Source organism: Bombina bombina, chromosome 5 (genome assembly GCF_027579735.1).
Source record: "Bombina bombina isolate aBomBom1 chromosome 5, aBomBom1.pri, whole genome shotgun sequence".
Lineage (NCBI taxonomy): Eukaryota > Metazoa > Chordata > Amphibia > Anura > Bombinatoridae > Bombina > Bombina bombina.
Genome location: NC_069503.1, coordinates 503,036,980 through 503,058,849, shown reverse-complemented (window position 1 = coordinate 503,058,849; position 21,870 = coordinate 503,036,980). Strand labels below are relative to the sequence as shown.

Genomic DNA, 21,870 nt, shown 5'->3' with positions numbered 1-21,870 from the left:
CATGTTTTTGAACAGACACACTGTTTAAAATGCTGAAGCATATTTAGATATGTTTCACATAGACATGCACTGTTAAAGCTCACACTGAAAATGAATAGCTTTTACTAGAAGCATTGTTGCTAATAAATGTGTATTGCAAAAATGTTTCTGCTCAAAAGTGAACTACATTGAGTTGCATTTTAGTTTTGGCTGGAAAGTTCCTTTTTTAAGCTCAGACACAACCACAATAAAGTAGTCTACCAGTAGTACTGATGCTTAGGGCTAGATTTATCAAAGTCATTCTGCTATAATCACGCTCAAAATAACGCATACGCACTGATCCCCATATTCAGTAAACTACTGTACGCCTTTAATTGCGCAAATCTGAAAGAAATCTGTTCGCCTTCGCCTAGGCACACGGGCGCGCTCCCGACAGTGCTAATACACATTGCTTACAGACGTAATTTTAGATGCAGACATAGAAATACGACTTGTTTGGAATTCATCATTGCTTTGTGCCGATAGGGAACTGACATTTCGGCTTCAATTGCGTGTTGTATATTTCGCCATACAGACTGAGACGAACACCATTATAATACATGCTTTTACATCTTGTGATGCAGTACTTTCTTCTTTTAACTAATTTTTCAAAGGCTCAGCAACAAAAAGAGACTGTTATTGCAAGAAATTTGCGCTTCCACAGGCGCATATGGGTACCAACAGTTTTATATATATATATATATATATATATATATATATATATATATATATATATATATATATATATCAATATATTGATTTATTTATTTTTGTGATCTTAAATTATCAACATATGGCAAAAACAGTACAGAAACATTATATAATATAAATATAAGCTAAATAGTTACCTAAAAAACGCTTTTTTTAATAATCAAAACATGGCGGCGTAAATATTTATAGGGATGTACTGTGATAAATAGGGAGTAAATGCTTTTGCCGACAGGTGAAATTTATCATTATTACGCCCCAGCTCGCCTGTGCAACGTTATGTCTATTTTTGTGATAAATTCAGGCACACATGTGCGCTTCTCCGGAGGCGAGCTGGGGCGCAGTTACAGGCGAAGCACATACAGAGTTCGCCTAGCCTTTGATAAATCTAGCCCTAAATTTAGTCTTGCTTTATAATAGAAAGTTTCACATTTTAAAAACTATCATGCTTATACAAAGTATACTTTTAACTTAAAATGAGTTAACATTTAATGAGTCAATGAAGTCGATGGATGCTATTTGGACCAGGCATAATCATAGATAAAAACAATCCGTCTTTTGTGTTTTTACTAAATTTTAGACCTAGGCATGGAAAAAAGCCTACTGCTACAAACCAACAGCAGCCCACTTATTTGTTTATTGAAACGGAGATAGGATTGTCAAGAACAGAGAAGCTTACAAACATTAACTTACAACTGACAAGTACATTGCTGAGTTGTAAATTGACTAGTGTAAATTTGAAACCTTTCCCATCTACAGATCAACTCAAGTTTTGGTCACATTCATTCAATCATTATTTTTCACATTTGACCAAATCCAAATGCAAATGCTTATTGCACCATCTATAACTGTCCCTCTTTGGCCTCAGCAGAGAAGGAAATCTAGGTTACAACATGGCAGTGCTCATTGCTTTATGAGCAATTAAATAGGAATACATCTTTCCTCAAGCATTTATGTTGTATCTAAAGTCCATTTAACCTATGTTGTATTTTTTACTAATTCAAATGTTATTTCCAATTCAGTTGGGGCTCTTCTTATGTATTGGAGTGGCTTAGAAAACGAATTAAAACATGCTACATTGTTATCTTAATATGATGCAACTATTATTAACTGATTAAAAAGCTTGTAAATGTATACTGAGCATTTTTGGTAATTGTATTTTAATAACATATTTTATGCTCATTTAGACCAGCTAACTGGGATTCTGTACAAGACAGCAACTGCAATGGAATTTCAGTGAGTATCTGCACTATTCTGTAAATCAAGTCAGAATTGAAAAAGAGACAAAACAGAATATATAAAAATTATTTATAATTTACCATTTTGCTTTTAGTTTTAATAAGAATTTTTCATGCAGTGCTAAGTATTTTATATTTTATTGCTATAGTTTGTATTTATTTGGTACACAGTGCAATATTGTTCAGAAAATCACTTAATGATGTATATAAAATATATCTAGTATATACCATTTTAGACTGCCTGTGCCTCATTCCATTCAGAATTTCCTAGCAAAGTGCATTACATTGGCTTTCATGTGGTTATTAGTTTGCTCCAGGAGCATGTTCAGCGGGTGCCCGGTGTTTCTCTTTTTTTTTTTTTTTAAAGAATATTTTTTTATTGAGATCAGAGTCACAGAAAAATGTACAACGAGTATTGTAATACCTATATAAAAGCTACAACAAAGTGGGAGACCTCCATCTGGGTTTAGTATTAAACATACCACAATCAAGAATCAGAACCTAAGGAGGTCAACCCTGAAGGACTTAACATCAAAATGAAGAATTATTCAATTTTTCTCCTTTGTTTTTTTTCTTTTCTTTTTTTTCCTTTAAACAGAGCAAAAATATATAACTTATATTAAGGAAGCAAACAAACAAGAACATTGAGGTTCCAAGACTAAGTCATTATGCACAATGGAGTGTACATGCATACCTAGGAGTAGAAAAAGTCCATTTGACAGTAATCTGATGGGAGATTCTCATGGAGGAATAGGGTAGGGGGGTAGTTGGGGAGGAGGAGAAAAAGAAGAAAAAAAAAGAAAAGGGGAAACATTTATAGCCTGCCAGACTACCAGGAGAGAATCTTGCCCTCCCCCAGTGAATCCCAGGGCTCCCAGATCATAGCATACAGGTCTATTTGTTGGCGAGAGGTATATACGTAACTCTCCATAGACCAAAAGTAAGAAATAAGTTGGATCAGGGCCTGCCAGTTAGGGGTCAGGTTTTTTCCAGTTTCTGGCAATTAAAAGTTTTGCCGCCATTGTGATCGTTATGAAAAGAGCATGGTTGGGTGCAGAGAGGGGTCGGAGGCCACCATGAATCAGAGGCCTTTCCGGGGGCAGGGACGTCACCAGTCCCAGTTGGCAACACAGCACCTCCAGTTTGCTCCACATGGGGGCAATGATTTTTTTTTTTTTTTTTAAATATTTCTTTATTCATTTTCACATCACAATCAATAGAGAACTCAATTTGTACAGCAGCATAGAAAAAAAAACACAATAAACAGACCTCTGTCTAATTAACTTATACACCTGGAAATTATATTTTATCCCTTATAGTATGAAGTTCGGGCTAACATAATACCTCTATCCAAAGTGGATTAACCTAAATTCTACTGATTACTGACCCTATAGACCGGTCTACTGCCTGAAAAGTATACTAACCACTTATCCAAGTGGTTTCCCTTAATTCTAGTCATCTAAGATCTCTATATATCTCTTGAATAAATAAATAAATAATTAATTAATTAATTAATTAATTAATGGGGGGGGGGCAACAACAAAAACAAAAACAAACAAAATTTTTTTATATTAAATAAAAAATATTAATTTGCACCTCGCTCTCTCTCCGCCACCCATCCCCCTTCATCCCCTACCCCTTGCTCATACCCCTGAAAGCTTTATAATACCCAGTGTGCTGGTATAGCCTCTGCTGCAACTAATTCCATAAAGGGTATAGCATTTATTAGTGGTGTTATAAATTGTTTTTGACTTGACATCGGCCATGAACAGATATATTTCTTCCATTTTTTTTAAAAATTTCTGTAAGATTTTCTGGATCTCAATTTCAGATCTTGCCGTTCTATTATCATTTGTAGTTTAATGATATTTACTAACTCCTTTATACTAGGGGCTGATTTATTTTTCCATTTACTGAATATTAAATTCTGTGCAGCTAGAATTACTGTGTTCAGTAAAAGCCTATCATCCACATTCCCCTTTTTACTCAGAAAAAATATTTGTAATGGATCTAATGCCACTCTTACGTCCTGGTATTTGTTTATCCAGTATTGTACTTTTAACCAAAATTGCAAGATTCTAGGGCACTCCCATAGGCAGTGTAATAAATTAGCCTTCTGTTCCCTACATCTGCTACACACACTTTGTTGTGGCGTTGCCCACTTACATAATCTCTCTGGCGTCAGATGATACTGATTTATTAATTTAAGTTGCGATTCTCACCAGTTCACCCTATCTGTGGCTTCCTCTGCCAATTTGATACTTTCCATAACCTCTTCTACTTAAATTGTACTAAAATATTTTAGGAATTTATCTTTCAGGCTATTTATGTGACATTGTCCTAATACCTGCATTATTTGTTGATACCAGTATGAAATCGACCTAATTCCTACCTTATATAACTTGAGAACTGAGTCTATTTGCGCTTGTTGCCAGTCAGTACCAAATAAAGCGTTTTGTGTTGCAATATAGTGTCGGGTTTGTAAGTATGCAAAAAAAATTTGCGGGCAATTGAAATTCTGCAGCTATATTTTCATAAGATTTTATCTCACCGCTCTCTCCCATCCTTAGTTGTGCGAAATCAATAATCCCTTTGGCTTTCCATTCGACAAATACCTTATTTTGCAGTCCTGGTAAAAAATCCACACAACCCACTATGGGTAACTGTCTTGAGACCTGAAACTTTTGACTCAATATATTGCAATACTTTTGCCATGCCCTTACTATATTTGCTATGGTACCAAGATTACCAATATTCCTTGGTAGTTTATTGTATGGGCAATGCAATATGGCCTTTAAGTTAAATGGTTTAATCATCTCTGATTCTAAATCATAATATGTAACATATTCCGAGTTTGTAAGCCAGTCTAGACCGAATTTCATTTATGTAATAATATTATAATATTTAATATTAGGAAGGGCAAATCCTCCAAAATTCTTTATTACGCTTAATTTTTCTATTGACAGACGAGATTTCTTTTTTCCCCAGATGAAACGCGTACATGCCTTATTATATCTGTCTATATCTCTTTGTGGTATAAGAATTAGTATATTTTGTAATAAAAATAATACTTTCGGAAAAAAAATTGTTTTCAGCAACATTACCCTTGCTGAAAGTGAGAGGTAATACAAATTCCATTTCTCAAGATTTGCTTGCATGTTTTAAAAAACCGCTTTATAGTTTAACTGATACCACTGACCTGGGTTCTTCCCAATTTTAATCCCTAAATAGTTAATATGGTTGACCTCTTTGAAAACACTATTTGCGCTTAATCTGGTTTTAAACACCCATAATAATTCTGATTTAGAGGGGTTAATTTTATATCCCGTAAAAGTACTGAATCTCCCTATAATATCCATCACTAATGGAATATTTTTGTTGGAATCTTGTATAAACAATAAGATATCGTCTTCATATAAAGATATTAACGTCTTCTGCTCCCCTATTGTTAGTGCTTGTACCTCCATCCTGATCTTTACTGCAAGGGGTTCTATTGCTAGATCAAATAGTAAGGGTGAAAGTGGGCACCCCTGTCGTGTACCTTTCTCTAATGTAATATATTCTGAGAGCTCCCCGTTTACTAATAATTGTGATTTCGGTTTATTATAAATTAGTTTAATCAGCTTGACAAGGTTACCGGAAAATCCGAAATTCTCTAGTGTTGAAAAAAGATGATTCCATATAATGGAATCAAACGCCTTTTCTGCGTCGATTGTGACAATTGCTAAGTCTTTCTTGGGTGTTTTCCCTTCCACCTTGCCGAGCTGATAAAAATGATCTAAAATTGTCTGCACCCTGCGCATGTTGTGAACTGCATTTCGTCCAGGGATAAACCCCGCCTGATCTGGATGAATCAATTCTGTTATTATTTTTTTAAGTCTTGCTGAAATAATTGACATTAATATTTTATAATCTTGATTCAGTAAAGATATAGGGCGATATGATGCTAAGTTTTCTGGGTCTTTCCCTTTTTTATGGATCAATGTGATTATTGAATCCGTAAAATATCTCGAATTCATCTCCTTTTTCTGGTAATAATCATTATATAATCTGGTTAATAAGGGTGGAATTAAATCTACTGTTATCTTATAAAATTCGGCGGGCAGCCCATCTGGTCCTGCCGCTTTCCCTGTTTTAGAGCTTTTAATTATTTGGACAACTTCTGCCTCGGCAATTGGCAGGTTTATTTGTAGGAGTGCCTCCCGTTTTATCTGGGGTAGATTCACCCTCTGCCAGAACCTTTCCTTTTCTACACTGTTTATCTTTTGCCTACTATAGAGTTTTCTATAATATTCCAAAAAGGCCTCCCTAATTTCTGAAGATATTTTGAGACATCTGTCTCCTACCCTGATTGCACCTACTATATTATTTTTCTTACAAAATTTGGTTAATTTAGCTAAGTGTTTTGCATTTAGGCCCTGATAGCCCTGATATATAACCCTTGCCTTTAAGTCTTCCCTAGCCCATTTTTCTTTGAGGAAACTCTCCCTTTCTTCTTTTTTACTTAAATATCTGCACCAATTGGAGTCATTAGGGTTTCTTCTGTATCTCCCAAAAGCATTCCTTAATTGATTTGCTAGTTGTGTCTCCCATGCTTTCAGTTTGCGTACCATCTTTACCATATAAGCTTTCACGTCCCCTCTTATTACCGCCTTCCCTGCCTCCCATAAAGTTTCCGTATTATCTGTATGTTGGTTATATGTATAATATTCTTGCCATTTCTGGTTCAACCAGTTTGTGAATTGCGGGTTATTACACAAATGTCCTGGAAAGTGAAATGTGTTTGTCTTTCTTTGAGATCTGTCTGTGGCAAATATTGTCAGTGTGATTATAGCATGGTCTGTCAGGACTATGTCAGCAATATATCTGTCTCTATTTCCAGTCTAAGAAGCTGTTCGTCTATCAAGAACATGTCTATGCGGGAAAAGTTTCTATGTGTTTTGGATTCGCACGTAAATGTCCGGTCATCTGGGTGTTGCAGACGCCAGATATCTTTTACTTTCAACGTACTTGAAAAATTCCTCAAACATTTTGCTTCTCTGAAATTAGCCTGTTTACGTCTTAACTTGTGCCTGTCAATCTCTGATGTAATGTTATATTCATGTCCCCTGCTATGATTAAATTCTGGCCCAGAAATGGTATTAATTTTTGTTTCAACTGTTGCCAAAAATCTATTTCTAGCCCATTAGGCCCATATATGTTGCAAATAGTCCATACTATGTTTTCTATATTTAATTGTACTATTATATATCCCCCTTCAGGGTCCAGCTCTTGTTTTATAATATTATACCCCAGATTTTTATTAAATAGTACAGCCACCCCCTTCTTACGCTTACTACATGGTGTGGCAATGATCTCCGCTATCCAATTTGTTTTCAGTTTTTCTATCTCTGGCCCTTTTAAGTGCAGTTCTAGTAAACATATAATATCAGGTTTACCTTTTTTAATCATTCTGAGTACATTTCTACGTTTGGCAGGGGAAGTAATACCCCCCACATTCCAAGATATTATTTTTAATGGAGCCATCATTTTAGCCATTTACGCGGGAGGGATGAACAGGAGAGAGAGAGAGAATAGAAAAAAAAAACAAAAAAACATGCGGCAACCCCCCACCCACCTTGTTACTCCTATCACTACTATCGTGTCCTCACAGTCACTTTGTCTGCTGCCCTCTAAAAAGAAAAAAGAACTCACTTGTGCTTTATCCTTCATACTACAATATTGTTTTCTTTACAGAATGTTTTAGCTTCATCCACCGAATTTAAAGCTATGGTGCCCTCCATACTGAGTACTGTGATTTTTGCCGGGTATCTCATTGTTGCTTTTAAGCGTGCTTTGATCAATCCTGTACAGTATGGCGCCATAGCTTTTCGTTTGGTAGATGTTTCTAAGGAGAAGTCCTGAAATAGATACACCTGTTTCTGCTCTATTATAAGTGGTTGATTAATCCTATACTGCCGCATAATGTTGATCTTGTCTTGAAAATTTAGATATTTGATTAAGACCATACGTGAACGAGTGTTACCCTCTTGTGATTCTCTGTAATTTCCAATTCTGTGTGCCCTTTCAACTTGCAGTTTTTCCTCCTGAATCTGCATTCCTATCAGCTTTGGTAAAGTTACTGACCCAAATTTTAGTAAGTCCTCAAATTCCTTGGTCTCTGGTAGACCCACTATTCTTACATTACTGTGTCTGGACCTATCTTCGAGATCTTCTACCTTTAGTTGTAATGATTTATTCTGATCTGCCTGTAGGCTTACATCTTTCTCTTGTGTATATACTTTATCCTCTAGGTCAGAAACCCTGTTTTCTACCTCAGTCATTCTGGTTGAAAATTGTTTTACATCTTGTGAAAGGTCAGCTATCTCTCTCTTTATAATCTCGAACTGTGGTAAGATTAAATCAGCTAATTGATTTATTGTTAACTGGGTCTCTGTATTTTTGCTCGGATTTTCTAAGTCTGCTTCTACAATACTTTCATGCAGGGATTTCAATTTTTTGTCTTTTTTCACCGGCATTATAGGTGACCTGTTTCTCATATTCGTAATATATTTATCCATATACAAACTACCAGACAACCCCAGCAGAAGGAAAGATACACCAACAGAGAAAAGAAAGAAGAGGATATAGAGGAGCAGGCCACACCGACCATTCAGCCTCCAAATATTACTATGTCAATTCCCTTAAGTAAGATGGGTATAACCAATATACGCTCAATAAGTTTTTTTTTTTTTTTAAAAAGCCACCATGCAACTTTTAGCCTTAGAGCTTCAGCGACTACCTGATACCGTATCATTTGCTGTCTCACCCCCTCTGTTTAGCCTTCCTACATTTTAACAGCACACTTAGAGCTAAGCAATGGGCGGACCTTTTTGATCTGTCTATATACTGTAGGTCCCTTGTGTCCCTATTAATAAATAATACTCCCTTCTATTGTGTCTTTATCTACCTTACTTTATGGTGAATGTGCTACTTAAACCAAGAAAAGAAAAAGCAAAAAAAGCAAAAAAAAAGAAAAAGCGAACCTTACTTCCCTTTATTAGTTAATTCGACCCCTTCTACCCAGGTATACTCCTCTCTCGGTCGTACTAATTTTACCTTTTGTGACTGTTTCAAGTATCAATTAAAACTTTATACCATATCAAAACAATTTTTTTGTGCCCATTAATCCAAAATTAAGCCATTTATAGTTTCTGTATCTCTATGGCTTCTTACAGTGTATTTCTAAAAAATCCTCAGTGAGGGAACCTTCCCCTCAATATGTGAACACAGTGCCTACGCAGAATTACCTTATTCTGCGGGGGTTTTCTCCTTAATACATTCCTCCCAGAACCTTATATATCTTATCCTTTTGTGACTTTTTCAACAATCTGTTAAAACTCTATAATACATCAATATAATACATCAAAACATTCCTAGTGCTCATATATCAACAGTTGCACTTCATAAATCCTCTATGCCAGGGGTGTCAAACTCAAATTCATCGGGGGCCGCATCAGCAGTTTGGTCACCCTCAAAGGGCCGGTTGTATCTGTAGGACTATGTGTCCACTCTTTATTATCATAAATTATTGTCACTGCATTCAATTATTACTGTTTTTTGTAATAATGTAAGTAATAACTAGCTCTGAAAGCAGAAACATAGTCAGAATAATGGCAAGTAGATATTCAAATGTACAATTATTGTACAATTTATTGAAAAATGATTTTTGGTAACAGACAGTAATTTTTTTTTTTTTTTAAAACATACAAATATTGCCAAACACTGTTTATTATACATATGGCAAACACAAGGCATTAACTTTTTTTTTACTTTTCTGACTAGATGGCTGACATCGTTTTCCTGAGGTCAGTCCATCGATGTCTGGCGTTAAGTCTTGTGCTGTAGCAATCCGCAAAACAGCATGGAGGTTATCATCAGTGATGCGTGATCTGAGCTTGGTCTTGTTCAGTATCCAAAGTTTACCGCTCAGACTTTTGAGCAGAATAATAAGCAGATCCCCCCTAATAAGCAGACCCCCCCTCCCCCCCCCCACATACATCATATGTACTTACAGTATAGGAGAGAAGGGTTCAGGCAGCCGTTGGATCTGTCACATCACAGGATGGCATGCGCTCAATATAAAAACAAGTGGAGGTTTCCTGAATGCATGTAAAGTGGAGGTTTCCTGTGTAGAACGGCCGGCGCCGCTAGAGGGCAGACGTTCTCTGGCTTGTAGGCTGCTGCGCATGCGCTGAAGAGGCGGCTTTCTTGTGTCCAAAAAAAAAAAGCGAGAATAAAAGGTGAAGGCTGGAGGCCGGCGGCGGCTACACGGGTCACATGACGAGGTCTAGCGGGCTGGATTCGGCCCGCGGGCCTTGTGTTTGACACCCGTGTTCTATGCCCTTATGGCATTTTGAAATGTAACCATAACAGTTCCTCAGTGCGGTGACCTCCCCCTCAATGTGTAAATAATAACTCCTTATATAGGGACTGTCCAACTTTTCCTCTTCTTATCTGCACAGCAACTGCTCTTTTATTGTTGTAAATCCTATAGTTCTTTGCTGCCTATATTTTTAGTTCCTATGTTTTCTCTGTTGCTGGATAAGACTGTTTGCAGCAAGATAATTTGAAGGCCCCAGTAATCCACCTCTATTTATATATACTGTTGCGCTTTAGCTTTTGTTCTAACCCCTAAGGGTGACTGATAGCGAAGCCTATGTGTCTTATGGCTTCTTTGCTTTGTGACGAGTCAATGTCTGCGTATGATTCACTCTACAGTATTAGTGTCTCTGCGACAATGTCCCCTTGTACAGACCAATATAACCATGCTAGCAAGCGATTCCCAAATATACTCGTCTCAGTCTGCACCTGAGTCTCAGCTTGTCGTACTTTCTGATAAACACCCAGGCAATTGAAATACTTTAAACAGACTCCACCGTTGTTATGATCCCTTCAGGCTTCTGCTGTCGATTTTGGGTTATTTTCTGCCTATTCTAAGAACCTCCAGGCAGTACCCGACACAATGTTTGCCTTCCAGCCCCTGCGTTTTGAGTCTCTGATATTATAGGCTTTGTCACTATACGTCTTCACTTCCAATCACTTGCACCATACATCAAGTCTCTGATTCTTCAGCACAGACACACGCTACACAGCATTTATAATACAACGTTACCCTTAGTGTTACTTGCGGTTTTTACTGCTCCGGTTTTCCTTTCTGCGTAGCTTGCAACTCTTTGGCGGACTCCAAGCCACTTCACCGTTTGTTACCTCAGACCCACTTCAGTCACGATATCTCATGTCCGTCGTGCGCCTACGCCAGGTACTTATGTTGGTACGGAAATATGAAGATTTGTGGCTACCTCTTGAAGTCCCGCCAAGCTGCCTACTGCTCCGCTGTCCGTCCCTTTTGTCTGTTCCTTTTCTGGCACCTTACTGTGGCGTGTGTCTGGTACAGTGCCGTCCGGCCAATGTGCGGCAATCTGTGGGCTTCCGTCTGCTCTGCTTGCCCGTCTGCAAGCCGTTCCCTGGGCAGAGCTACCTTTTACCCCGCAATTGGGAATCTGTAAATAAGGCAGATCTTTTCTGGCTACTTTTCCTTTGCTTGGCTCCACGAGCCCTTCAGCGTCTTGCTGCTTCTCTTGCCACGCCTACCGGAAGTCCTACCATCCACATGGGGGCAATGATAGGACAAGCCCACCAAACATGTTGGGGATCGCCCATCTGTTGACAGCCTCTCCAACAGAGGGGGGAGCTGCCCGGGAACATTTTGTGTAGCTTTGAGGGAACGTAATGCCATTGGGTTATTAACTTATAGAACAGTTTGTACAATGTCATGCAATGAATTGACGATTTAGTATGCTGGATTGCATCAGACCAGTCCTCCACAGACAGCTCCACCCTTCAGTCTTTCTCCCAGTCCTCCATCTGCCTGATTTTAGTGAGTTTAAAAGCATTGAGAAGAATTTGATAGTTGGAGGATAGGGGGGAAATGTGATGGGAGTCCCTAGATATCCGGGTATCTCAAGGTGTCTGTGGCTGAGGTGGGGCGTTCATGAATCCTCACGAAGTCTTAGTAGATCAAATCTGAACTTGGGATGGATAGCATGGTTATGGGCCAGGTCATCAAGGGACTTTGGGTTTCCTCCCAAAAAGAGGTCCATAATTTTGAGAGTAGAGAGGGCATGACGCACCACTGGACCAGCGAGTGGAGGGCCCAAAAAGAGGCCCGATATTGAATGATTGGGTGAGGGATGTGGGGAGACCAGATTATAGTGGCGAAGGCGTGGCCAGGAGTTCTTGCAATGCAAGATGATTTTGTTGTGAGTCTGGAAGTCCGAAGGGCAGTGGGGTGGGATCCATAGAAGATCCATAAGTGTTAGGTGGGCCGGTAAGGAGACCTGCTCCAGTTCCAGCCAGCGGGGAGCGGCCTTTTTTGTGTTCCATTCAGAAATATGGGATAGAAGGGCGGCCTCATAATAAAGCCGTATATTCAGAAGACCTAGACCACCGGCCAGGACTGGGCGTTGTAACAAAGAGGCTGCGATTCGGGGCCTCTTCCCATTCCAAATATACCAGTTGATCACCGCTCAGCAATGAGAGTGGGACCTTTATCGGTAGGCAATGGAAAAAGTATGTTAGTTTGGGGAGCTGCATCATTTTTACTGCGGCCAGGAGATTTCATTGTATCTTCTGGAGCATACATCTATTTGGAGTTGAGAGAGGTAGGTGTGAAAGTTCTTAGACAGAACTAAGCCAGTGTCATGGGAAAGGAACACCCCAAGGTGTTTGAGACCTGATAAAGACCAATGAAATTTATATTTTTTCTTGAGGGATTTTAGTACAGGGTCGGGTAGGTTTAGGGGGTATGCTACAGTTTTACTTAAATTCAATTTATAGTGAGAGAAGCTGCCAAACCTGTCTAGGAGGTCAAAGAAACCAGGGAGGGATTCCTCCGGGTCTGTAATGAAAACAGTCAGATCATCCGCGTAGAGGCCTTATTTCTGGGGGGTGTCGTGAAGGACTAGACCCTTGACTTGGGTTGAGATCCTTAATGCAACGGCTAATGGTTTGATAGCTAGGGCAAACAGCAGTGGAGACAGGGGGCAACCCTGTCTTGTGCCGTTAGTGATCTGCACCTTTTCTGAGCAGAAGTCTAAACCTCTTACTTTCGCCGTGGGACGAGTATAAAGATCTCACTGCGGTAATGAAGGGTTCCGGGAGGCCAAACGCCGACAATGTTGAGAACATTTAGTCCCATCTCACCCTGTTGAACGCTTTCTTGGCATCCATTGAAAGGGCAAGAAGGGGAACTCGCATGTCTGCAGCCTCAGTAAATATGTTCAAGAGGCGTCTCGTATTGTCGGGGCCCTGCCTACCCAGGATAAAGCCGACCTGGTCCGGGCCTACTAATTCTGGGAGAAACCTATTTAATCTTGTGGCCAATATTTTCACATAAAGCTTTACATCCATGTTTATTAAAGAGATCGGCCTATAACCCTCACAGAGAGAATGGTCCTTCCCCTCTTTAGGTAAAGTGATGATGGAGGCCTCAAGTAACTCTGGACGGAGTTTGCCTGTATTAAAAGTAGAGTTGAAAAATCTGGCGAGAAGAGGTATCAGTTGCGGGGAATAAGTTTTTATAAAATAGAGTAGTGAATACGTCCGGTCCTGGGGCTTTATTTAACTGAAGCGAGGAGATCACTTGTTGCAGTTCGTCGGTGGTCAGTGGGCCAGAGAGGTACTGGGCATCTTCCACCGATAGGACTGGGAGGGAAAGGGAAGATAGAAACTGTTCAATCTGCAGTTTTGGGGCCCTAGGGTTCCCGGGGGAGGAGTCCAAATTATATAATGCGGTATAGTACTGAGCAAATGCACTTGCTATGTCTTTTGGGGCGTATACAGACCCTTTTTGAGTTTTAATAGACAGGATTCGACGTTGTTGTGTACGAGTTCGGAGCTTATGAGCTAGGAGTCTATCGGCTATGTTACCTTTGTAGTAGTATAATTGTTTATGGGCCAGGAGATTTGATTGTACCCTTTTTTCCTCAATTACGTTAATTTTGGATCTTATGGTTGCTATCTGTTCTGCCATCAGTTTCGAGGGGCCTCCTCTATTGTGTTTTTCTAGTGAGCGTAACTTCGAATATAATTGAGCAAGGGGCTTTCCCGTAAGTCTACGGGTTTTTGAGGCTTGTTTTATAAAGTGGCCCCTCATGAAAGCCTTCAGGGTCGCCCAAAGCACAGGGTCGTCTGTCTTAGCGTTATCATTGGTGACCAGAAAATCGGAGGTAACCTTAGAGGTTTCGACTCCGGCCGGCCCTGGAAATTAACGAGGGGTGTAGCCTCCAGCATGAGGGGGGAGACCCCCAGAGATGGGCGTTATCCAAGGTGATGGAGACCATAGGGAGTTAGGTGTGGTTGTTTTAGCAGAATAGTCCCTTGAGGTAGCACCGTCTTGTGGGTGATGATTCCCTCTTAGAGATGAAAAAGGCAGTCTAAACACGACTGCAATACCCCGTGTTTGGGGGGAGCTGAATCCTTGTGGTGAGGCCGCCACCTAAGGTTCCAGCGGTCCAGATCTGGGTCCAGTTTTCATGAACTCCGCAATTTAGATATCATGCAGCTCTACGTTTCGTGATCTGGTCAGAACTGTAGATGGATTTAGTAAAAGTTGCAGGATGGACTTGGTAACCGGCGGGTTAGAGTGATCAAACTTAGAGCCACAGCCTAGACACGCCCCCTCTCTCTCTTCTCTCTCTTCTCTCTCTCTCCATCTTTCTTCTCTCTCTCTCTTTCTCTCTCTCTTTCTTCTCTCTTTCTCTCACTCTCTCTCTCTTTCTTTCTTCTCTCTCTCTTCTTCTCTCTTTCTTCTCTCTCTCTCTCTCTCTTTCTTCTTCTCTCTCTTTCTTCTTTCTCTCTCTCTCTCTCTTTTCTCTCTCTCAATTTCTTCTCTGTCTTTCTTTCTCTCTTTCTCCATCTCTCTCTCTCTCTCTCTCTCTCTCTCTTTCTTCTCTCTAAATTTCTTCTCTCACTCTCTCTCTCTTTCTCTCTTCTCTCTCTCTCTCTCTCTCTCTCTCTCTCTCTTTCTTCTCTCTTTCTCTCTCTCTTTTTTCTCTCTCTTTCTTATATATCTCTCTCTCTTTCTTATCTCTCTCTCTATCTCTCTCTCTTTCTTCTCTCTCTCTTTCTTCTCTCTCCCTTTCTTCTCTCTCTCTTTCCTGTTTCTCTCTTTCTTTCTGTAATGCTCGTGGGATACTCCTCTATCAGACCGAACTCGGCCAGTAGTCTTGTTATCCCGGCGTTGAGCCAGAATGATAGGGAATATCCCAGAGCAGAGAAAGTTAGTAAGATGAGGAGAGCGGCACTCACCACAGGCAGGACGGTCCCCCGCGGCAACGGCAGAGCAGTCCAAGGACACACCACTAGAATGGTCAGACAGGCAGGGTTCGGCAACAGTAAAGCAGTCCAAGAGTATACCACTAGAATGGTCCGGCAGGCAGGGTTCGGCAACAGTAAAGCAGTCCAAGAGTATACCACTAGAATGGTCCAGCAGGCAGGGTTTGGCAAAAATATATCAGTCCAGCAATTTAGGGGTTAAACAGGCAGTAGTCAGACAGGCAGAGTTCAGCAGCAGTAAATCAATCCAGCAATTCAGGGGACAAACAGGCAGAGTAGTCAGCAACAGGCAGGTTCAGCAACAAAGATCAGTCCAGCAGTTAAAGGGTTAAGGCAGGTAGAGTAGTCAGTAAACAGGCAGGTTCAGCAACAATGGTATAGAATGATCTGTCACACCCAGGAGCACACAGAGTAACACCTATACTTGGGCAGTGACAGATCGTTAGTGCAGGGTTTAAATAGGCGCAGGATTCGCACCAGAGAGCTCCCAGCAGCACCAGGAGCGTGCGGCGATGACATCAGCACCGCACGCATCCTGAGCTAAAACACTGCCCCTGGCAACGAGCAGGAAGGAGACACCAGATCCGACACTGCCCCTGGCAACGGCTAGAGCGGTGCAGCGTGACACTTTCTCTCTTTATCTCTCTTTCTCTCTCTCTCTTTCTTATTTCTCTCTTTCTTCTCTTTCTCTCTTTCTCTTTATTCTCTCTGTCTCTCTTCTCTCTCCTCTCTCTCTCTCTCTTTCTTCTTCTCTCTCTTCTCTCTCTTTCCTCTCTCTCTCTCTTTCTTTTCTCTCTCTCTCTCTCTCTCTCTTTCTCTCTATCCATCTCTTTCTTCTCTCTCCATTGTAATGTAAAGAACTTCAATATGTAAAACACATTAACAAATATTAAAATTGAATAAAAATGATATCTTATGTTTCAAGGTATTTAACTTGAAAGAACTCAAATGTGTATATATTGTATGTGTGTGTGTATATGCCTTGGAAATGTATTTAATATAAGCCTCATTCTTGAAAATCCAAGAACAGGAAACTGATCTAGAAAAATTAGCAATAATGCATTTTGTAAAAAAAACTATACCACCTACTAAACTTGGTAATCAGGAGATTTAGCCAAAAAGCTGAAGAAACAGATGTAGCCCTCTGACATATACGTGGACCAAGGGACAAACAAATTAAAGGATTGTCTAAAAATCGGTGTATTTAAAAGTAGAATTCAAATGCTCTTACAATATGTAAATTACATAAGAGGCCATAAAAAATAATTGTCTGGATTAGGACAAGGAGATGGGCTATACTCTCCGGATGGATGTTATCTGAAAATCCAGAAAGTTAGCAGATAATTCATTAAAAAGAAGAATTCTTAGAATTGTAAAAGAATGCCAGCTCATACCCTTGTTTTCATAGCAGGAAAGAAAAAAAAAACTTTCAAAATAATTTGAGAAATTATGCTTGTAACAGGCTTTATGGTCTCAAATAAGAAGTTAAATACAGCATCTAAGAAACCTAAAATAGGTATTCAATCTTTTATCCATAAAGCTGAGATACTTGAGATCTTGATGCTTGGAGAAAGATTGGCATCAGAATCAGAGTGGCAAACCAAGTTCTGCGGGGCCTGACTGGAGCAGTCAGATTTTCAATGCTCTATATTCCATTTGAACTATTACTTTTGGAAACAGAAGCCATCAGGTCTTTGTCTGGGAGACCCACTTGTTCCCACTTGTTCCACAATCTAGTACAAAACTACTTGATAGTAGTAGTAGTAGGTATGGAGAAAACATACCTGTGGAAGGGATTACCTACTAAGGAAATCCCTTAGTAGGTAATAAAGGACACTCCCGGTGTAATACTTTTGAAAACTATCCAACAGGACAGAGATTGCTTCACAGAAAAATCTCATAGGATTCTACAAAATAGTTGAGTGAAATTTTTTGCACCATTGTCGAAGCATGCAAAGTTTGATAATTACCATATTTTTGAGCAAACTGACTGTAACTTTGATCCCTGATCCCTTAGAGAAAGCTGCAGAGACTCTTGATTAATGAGAGAGAACACTTTTAAATTAATTCTCCAACCATGTCTGCAAAGAAAACAGCACTAGAATGTTGGTATGAAATACAGCTTAAGGAAAAAATGGAGCCTGAACCAATATGTTGTCCATGTATAAAGCAATTGAACTACATGAGTATGTATTACAGACAAGAGAGTTCCTAGAACCTTCATTAAAAATCTGGGAAATGTAAATAGACCAAACAAAAAAGCCACAAACTGAAATAGTAAGGCATCCTTCAAATGAAATGTTGACCATGTTGAATAAGCGGTAGATGGCCATTAAGTCCAGAATGGGTCCAAAAACTCCCTATTTCTTTGGCATAATTAGCTGTATTTCAAAACTTCAACTACAGCTACTAAAATTCGGAAAGTTTTTGAAATTTTAGACAGAAGACACCTTCCTTGAAAAGGCTTTGATTTGAAATATATTCAGAAATCCTTAGAAACTATGTTTACAACCCAGAGATCTTGGACAGACTGCTATAGGCCTTCTAAAAAAGAAAATAATCTGGATTGGGGCCATACATTTATGCTAATTTGGAAGAGGAAAAGGGCTCATAGAATGCCTGGCCTTGTTCCAACTGGATTCAATTTCCAGGAAGATCTGAATAATTCAGGTCATTGTAAGGAGGTCTGTTTGCTGACAATGACTTAAATCATTAAGCCATTCTAGTCAGCACTGCTAAAGTCATATACTTTAGAATATAATAGAATAAAATCAAATTATGTCAAGAATGGGACCACAAATAAGTGTATTAGCCGACTTCAGAAGTTTTAAACAATTTTGAACATCTTCATCCACAAAGTCTTTTGAGATTTGCTGAGACAAATTTTAACACCAAAGTGCATACTCAACTGCTACAGAAGCAATGCTTACTGAAAAGGGTCTTTCGATGAAAGGTTACCAATTTTGGGCTAGATTATGAGTGGTATGCTAACTTTTCCACATGAGCAATAAGGTGTATATTGCGGCTCTTTGCGCGTGTCGGAAGTAGCATGCGTATTACGAGTTGAAAGTAAACACATTCACTTGAGCACAATTGAATTTAATGCTCATCAGGTTAGCGTGACTTTAAAGCTCTGGTTAACTGTTAACAGACAAAAAAGTGGCACAAAATACATCAAAAATACATTTAAGTAAAGTTACAGCCATATTAATATTGCATTGAAAAGCGCATTGGAGCCCTTTGCAGTCAAGTAGCTGAAAATATGAAAAATCATATTTATGCAATAGTCATATTTAATAAAGTGTTTTACTGTGTATTTACTTTAAATATTTTGCATTCCAATGTTCTTAACATAGGGGAATATGCTCTAAGTATTTATATATATATATATATATATATATATATATATATATATATATATATATACCAAAAAACATCATATATATAAATATATATTTATTTGTTTATATGTATTTAAGAATAAATAGAACATATACTGCTATATGAAGAACTTTGGAATGTTAAAAATTCATATTTCATGTTCGGCTAGCACACTTAAAGGGACACTGAACCCAAATTTTTTTGAGAGAATGAAGAAAATTTGATAATAGGAGTAAATTTGAAAGTTGCTTAAAAGTGCATGCTCTATCTGAATCACGAAAGAAAAAAATTGGGTTCAGTGTCCCTTTAAGTAAACATCAGGTTTGCGTGCGAGTACGGGTGCATTTTTTCATTTTCACGCTCCATTGAAGTCTGTGGGGGAATACGTTAATGTGTTCGCGATATTCGGAGCTTGGCTGTTTTTGTGCAACGGGCTAGCACTTGTCCGCAAACTTTTTACTTTAAACTTGTAATATGTGCACTACCTGATGTGTGCAAAAAGCTTACTTCTAGCAAAATGAATGCGTGAGCAAATAGCACCATCCACTACTGGAAACGTTTTCCCAATGATCTACATTAGAAGCCAGAAAAGGTTACATTTTCTTAAATTTAGAGGATGTATTAAAAGAAAAAACAAGGCTTTATTTTAATAAAAGCCTCAGGAACAGGGGGTAAAAATATTGTGACTTAGCAGAAGGTTAAAAGATAAAGTCCAGTTATTTGGATGGTTTTTCCGAAGGTGATATAGGGTCTTGGATATCTAAAGTACATAAAACCTCTTTAAAAAAGAACTAAGATGTTCAAGCTTAAACATGAAGGTATAGACTCCTTGTCCAGATCATAAAAACTCCTGATCATCATAAAAAAACTTACTTTCAGAAAAACAACCTGAGGTGCCTGAGTCTGAAAACCAGAAGGGCATCCTAAGGTGTTCTAAACTCTGATTATGCAGAACTTGATAATGTAACTTTAGGATGACTTTCAGATAAAGAACTTTTGTGCATACTTGGTTAAAGCATAGCAGCCATTACTACAGAGTGCACAAACCTTTAACCCCTTAAGGACCAACGACATATAGGGTACATCCTGCAAAAAACGGTCCTTAACAACCAAGAACGTACCCTGTACATCGTCGGCTAATCTGAGCGCTGGAAGCGATCGAGATCGCTTCCAGCCACTCTAGCAGTATTGCAATATCCTGCAATACTGTTCCCGACTGCCGGGACCCCCACAAGTAATCACTTCTGGTTTCGCTCCACGTGGAGCCCGGCAGTCTAGCAGAGCAGTTTAGCAGAGCATCGGAAGCGATAGGAGAGTCTTCCGATGCTCTGCTTGTGTGCTGAGTGCCTTGGTGGGTCGAGGCACTTAGTAATAATTTTTTTTTTTTTAAATTATGAAAAAATAGGGTTTTATATATAAAATAAAAGCCCCATATAGACCCCACCCCCATGAGGCTTAAAGATGGCGATGCCCAGTGCATCATGGGGCCTCTGGGGGTGTCCCTAGCCTGCCTCATCATAGGGGCAGGCTAGGGTCACCCAGTCTGAGCTTACCATAAATTTAAAAAAAATGATAATAAAATATTTAATTTGTCTGATTATGTCAATATTTGTAAATATTGACACTGATCAGTGTGGATCTCCCTCCCTCTCCTCACTTGTGTTTTTGTTGGAGAGAGAGAGAGAGATCTGTGTTTAGGAGAGAGAGATTTATGTCATATATTTGATAAAAAAACAAAGGTTCTTTTCAGAGCCATTAACCCCTAGCTTGCCAGTGATCACTATAAATCACTGGCAGTAGCATAGCTGCACTTTTTTGCTGTCTGTGCATTTTTTAGGGGTTCATTTTTTTTTTGTATTTTTTTGTGAGACCCAAAAGGCTCTTTTCAGAGCCATTTAGCTAGTTCAATTTAATTTTCAGAGCCATTAACCCCTAGCTTGCCAGTGATCACTATAAATCACTGGCAGTAGCATAGCTGTACTTTCTTGCTGTCTGTGCATTTTTTAGGGGTTAATTTTTTTAGTATTTTTTTTGTGAGAACCAATTACAAGTCATACAATTGTAACAGAACCTTCCCAAAATCCTGGAAAACCTATGCATGGGGGGCATAGGTGTACTCAGGAGGTCTTGCAGAAAACAACCTGGAGTGTTTTTTTGCAATAACTTACAACAGTCTCTCCTAAATTATAGTCAAAAAGCAATGTGTGTGTAAAAATGAAAATTGAACAATTACCACCATACACTTTCTCCAATTTTTTTGGCTAAAACGGTTGCACCAAAGGCATCAAAGCACACCATATACAATACCTTGGGGTGTCAACATTTCAAAAATATACACTTTCATGGCAATAAATAAAAATGGAGTATGCGATAGGCCCCAAACTAAAGATAGGCCTATCAGAAGAAATACTCTCACTTTTAATAGCTAAAATTACAAGTCATAAAATTGTAACAGAACCTTCCCAAAATCCTGGCAAACCTATGCATGGGGCATAGGTGTACTCAGGGGGTCTTATAGAAAACAACCTGGGAGGTTTTTTGCAATAACTTACAATATGCTCTCCTAAATCATAGCCAAAATACAATGTGTGTGTAAAAATGAGAAAATACCACCACACATTTTCTCCAATTTGTTTGGCTAAAATAGTTGCATCAAAAGCATCAAAACACCCCATATACAATACCTTGGGGTCTCAACTTCTGAAATATATGCACGTTCATGGTGAGCAAATAAATTGGGGTATGTAAAAAAGCACCCAAAGAAGATAGTCAAAGAAGATATGTTACATTTGAAAACAAATCACAAACACGTCAGAAGTTTGGCATTGCAAAGCCCAAACAACCCAACAAACCTATGCATATATGGTATCACTGTACTTAGGAGATGATCTTACTAAACAAATATTGGGGTGTTCTTTGGCAGTAACACATAAAAGGAACTGAGAATCTATGCCTAAAGTACAATGTGTGTGAAAAATAACACAAAAAAATGACTACCCAAAAGTGGTTGAATTAGTGTATGGAAAGCGTTAAAATACCAGCATTTCAAATACCCTAGGGTGTCTACTTTTCAAAAATATATGGTTTGATGGGGGTAAATTACATTGGCCGGCTTCAGAAATGACCCAAATAGGACATGGGTGCATGA

General features: G+C 39.0%; 1 protein-coding gene across 2 annotated transcripts in view; it reads left to right on the top strand.

Annotated features, from left to right (window-relative positions):
* Positions 1 to 21,870, top strand: part of AOAH (acyloxyacyl hydrolase) — a 411,773-nt gene that overhangs the window by 165,009 nt on the left and 224,894 nt on the right. For both annotated transcript variants that reach the window (XM_053714415.1, XM_053714414.1), the window contains exon 9: positions 1,914 to 1,962. In XM_053714415.1, the coding sequence (XP_053570390.1) occupies positions 1,914 to 1,962 (49 nt within the window). The remainder of the gene's footprint in view (positions 1 to 1,913; positions 1,963 to 21,870) is intronic.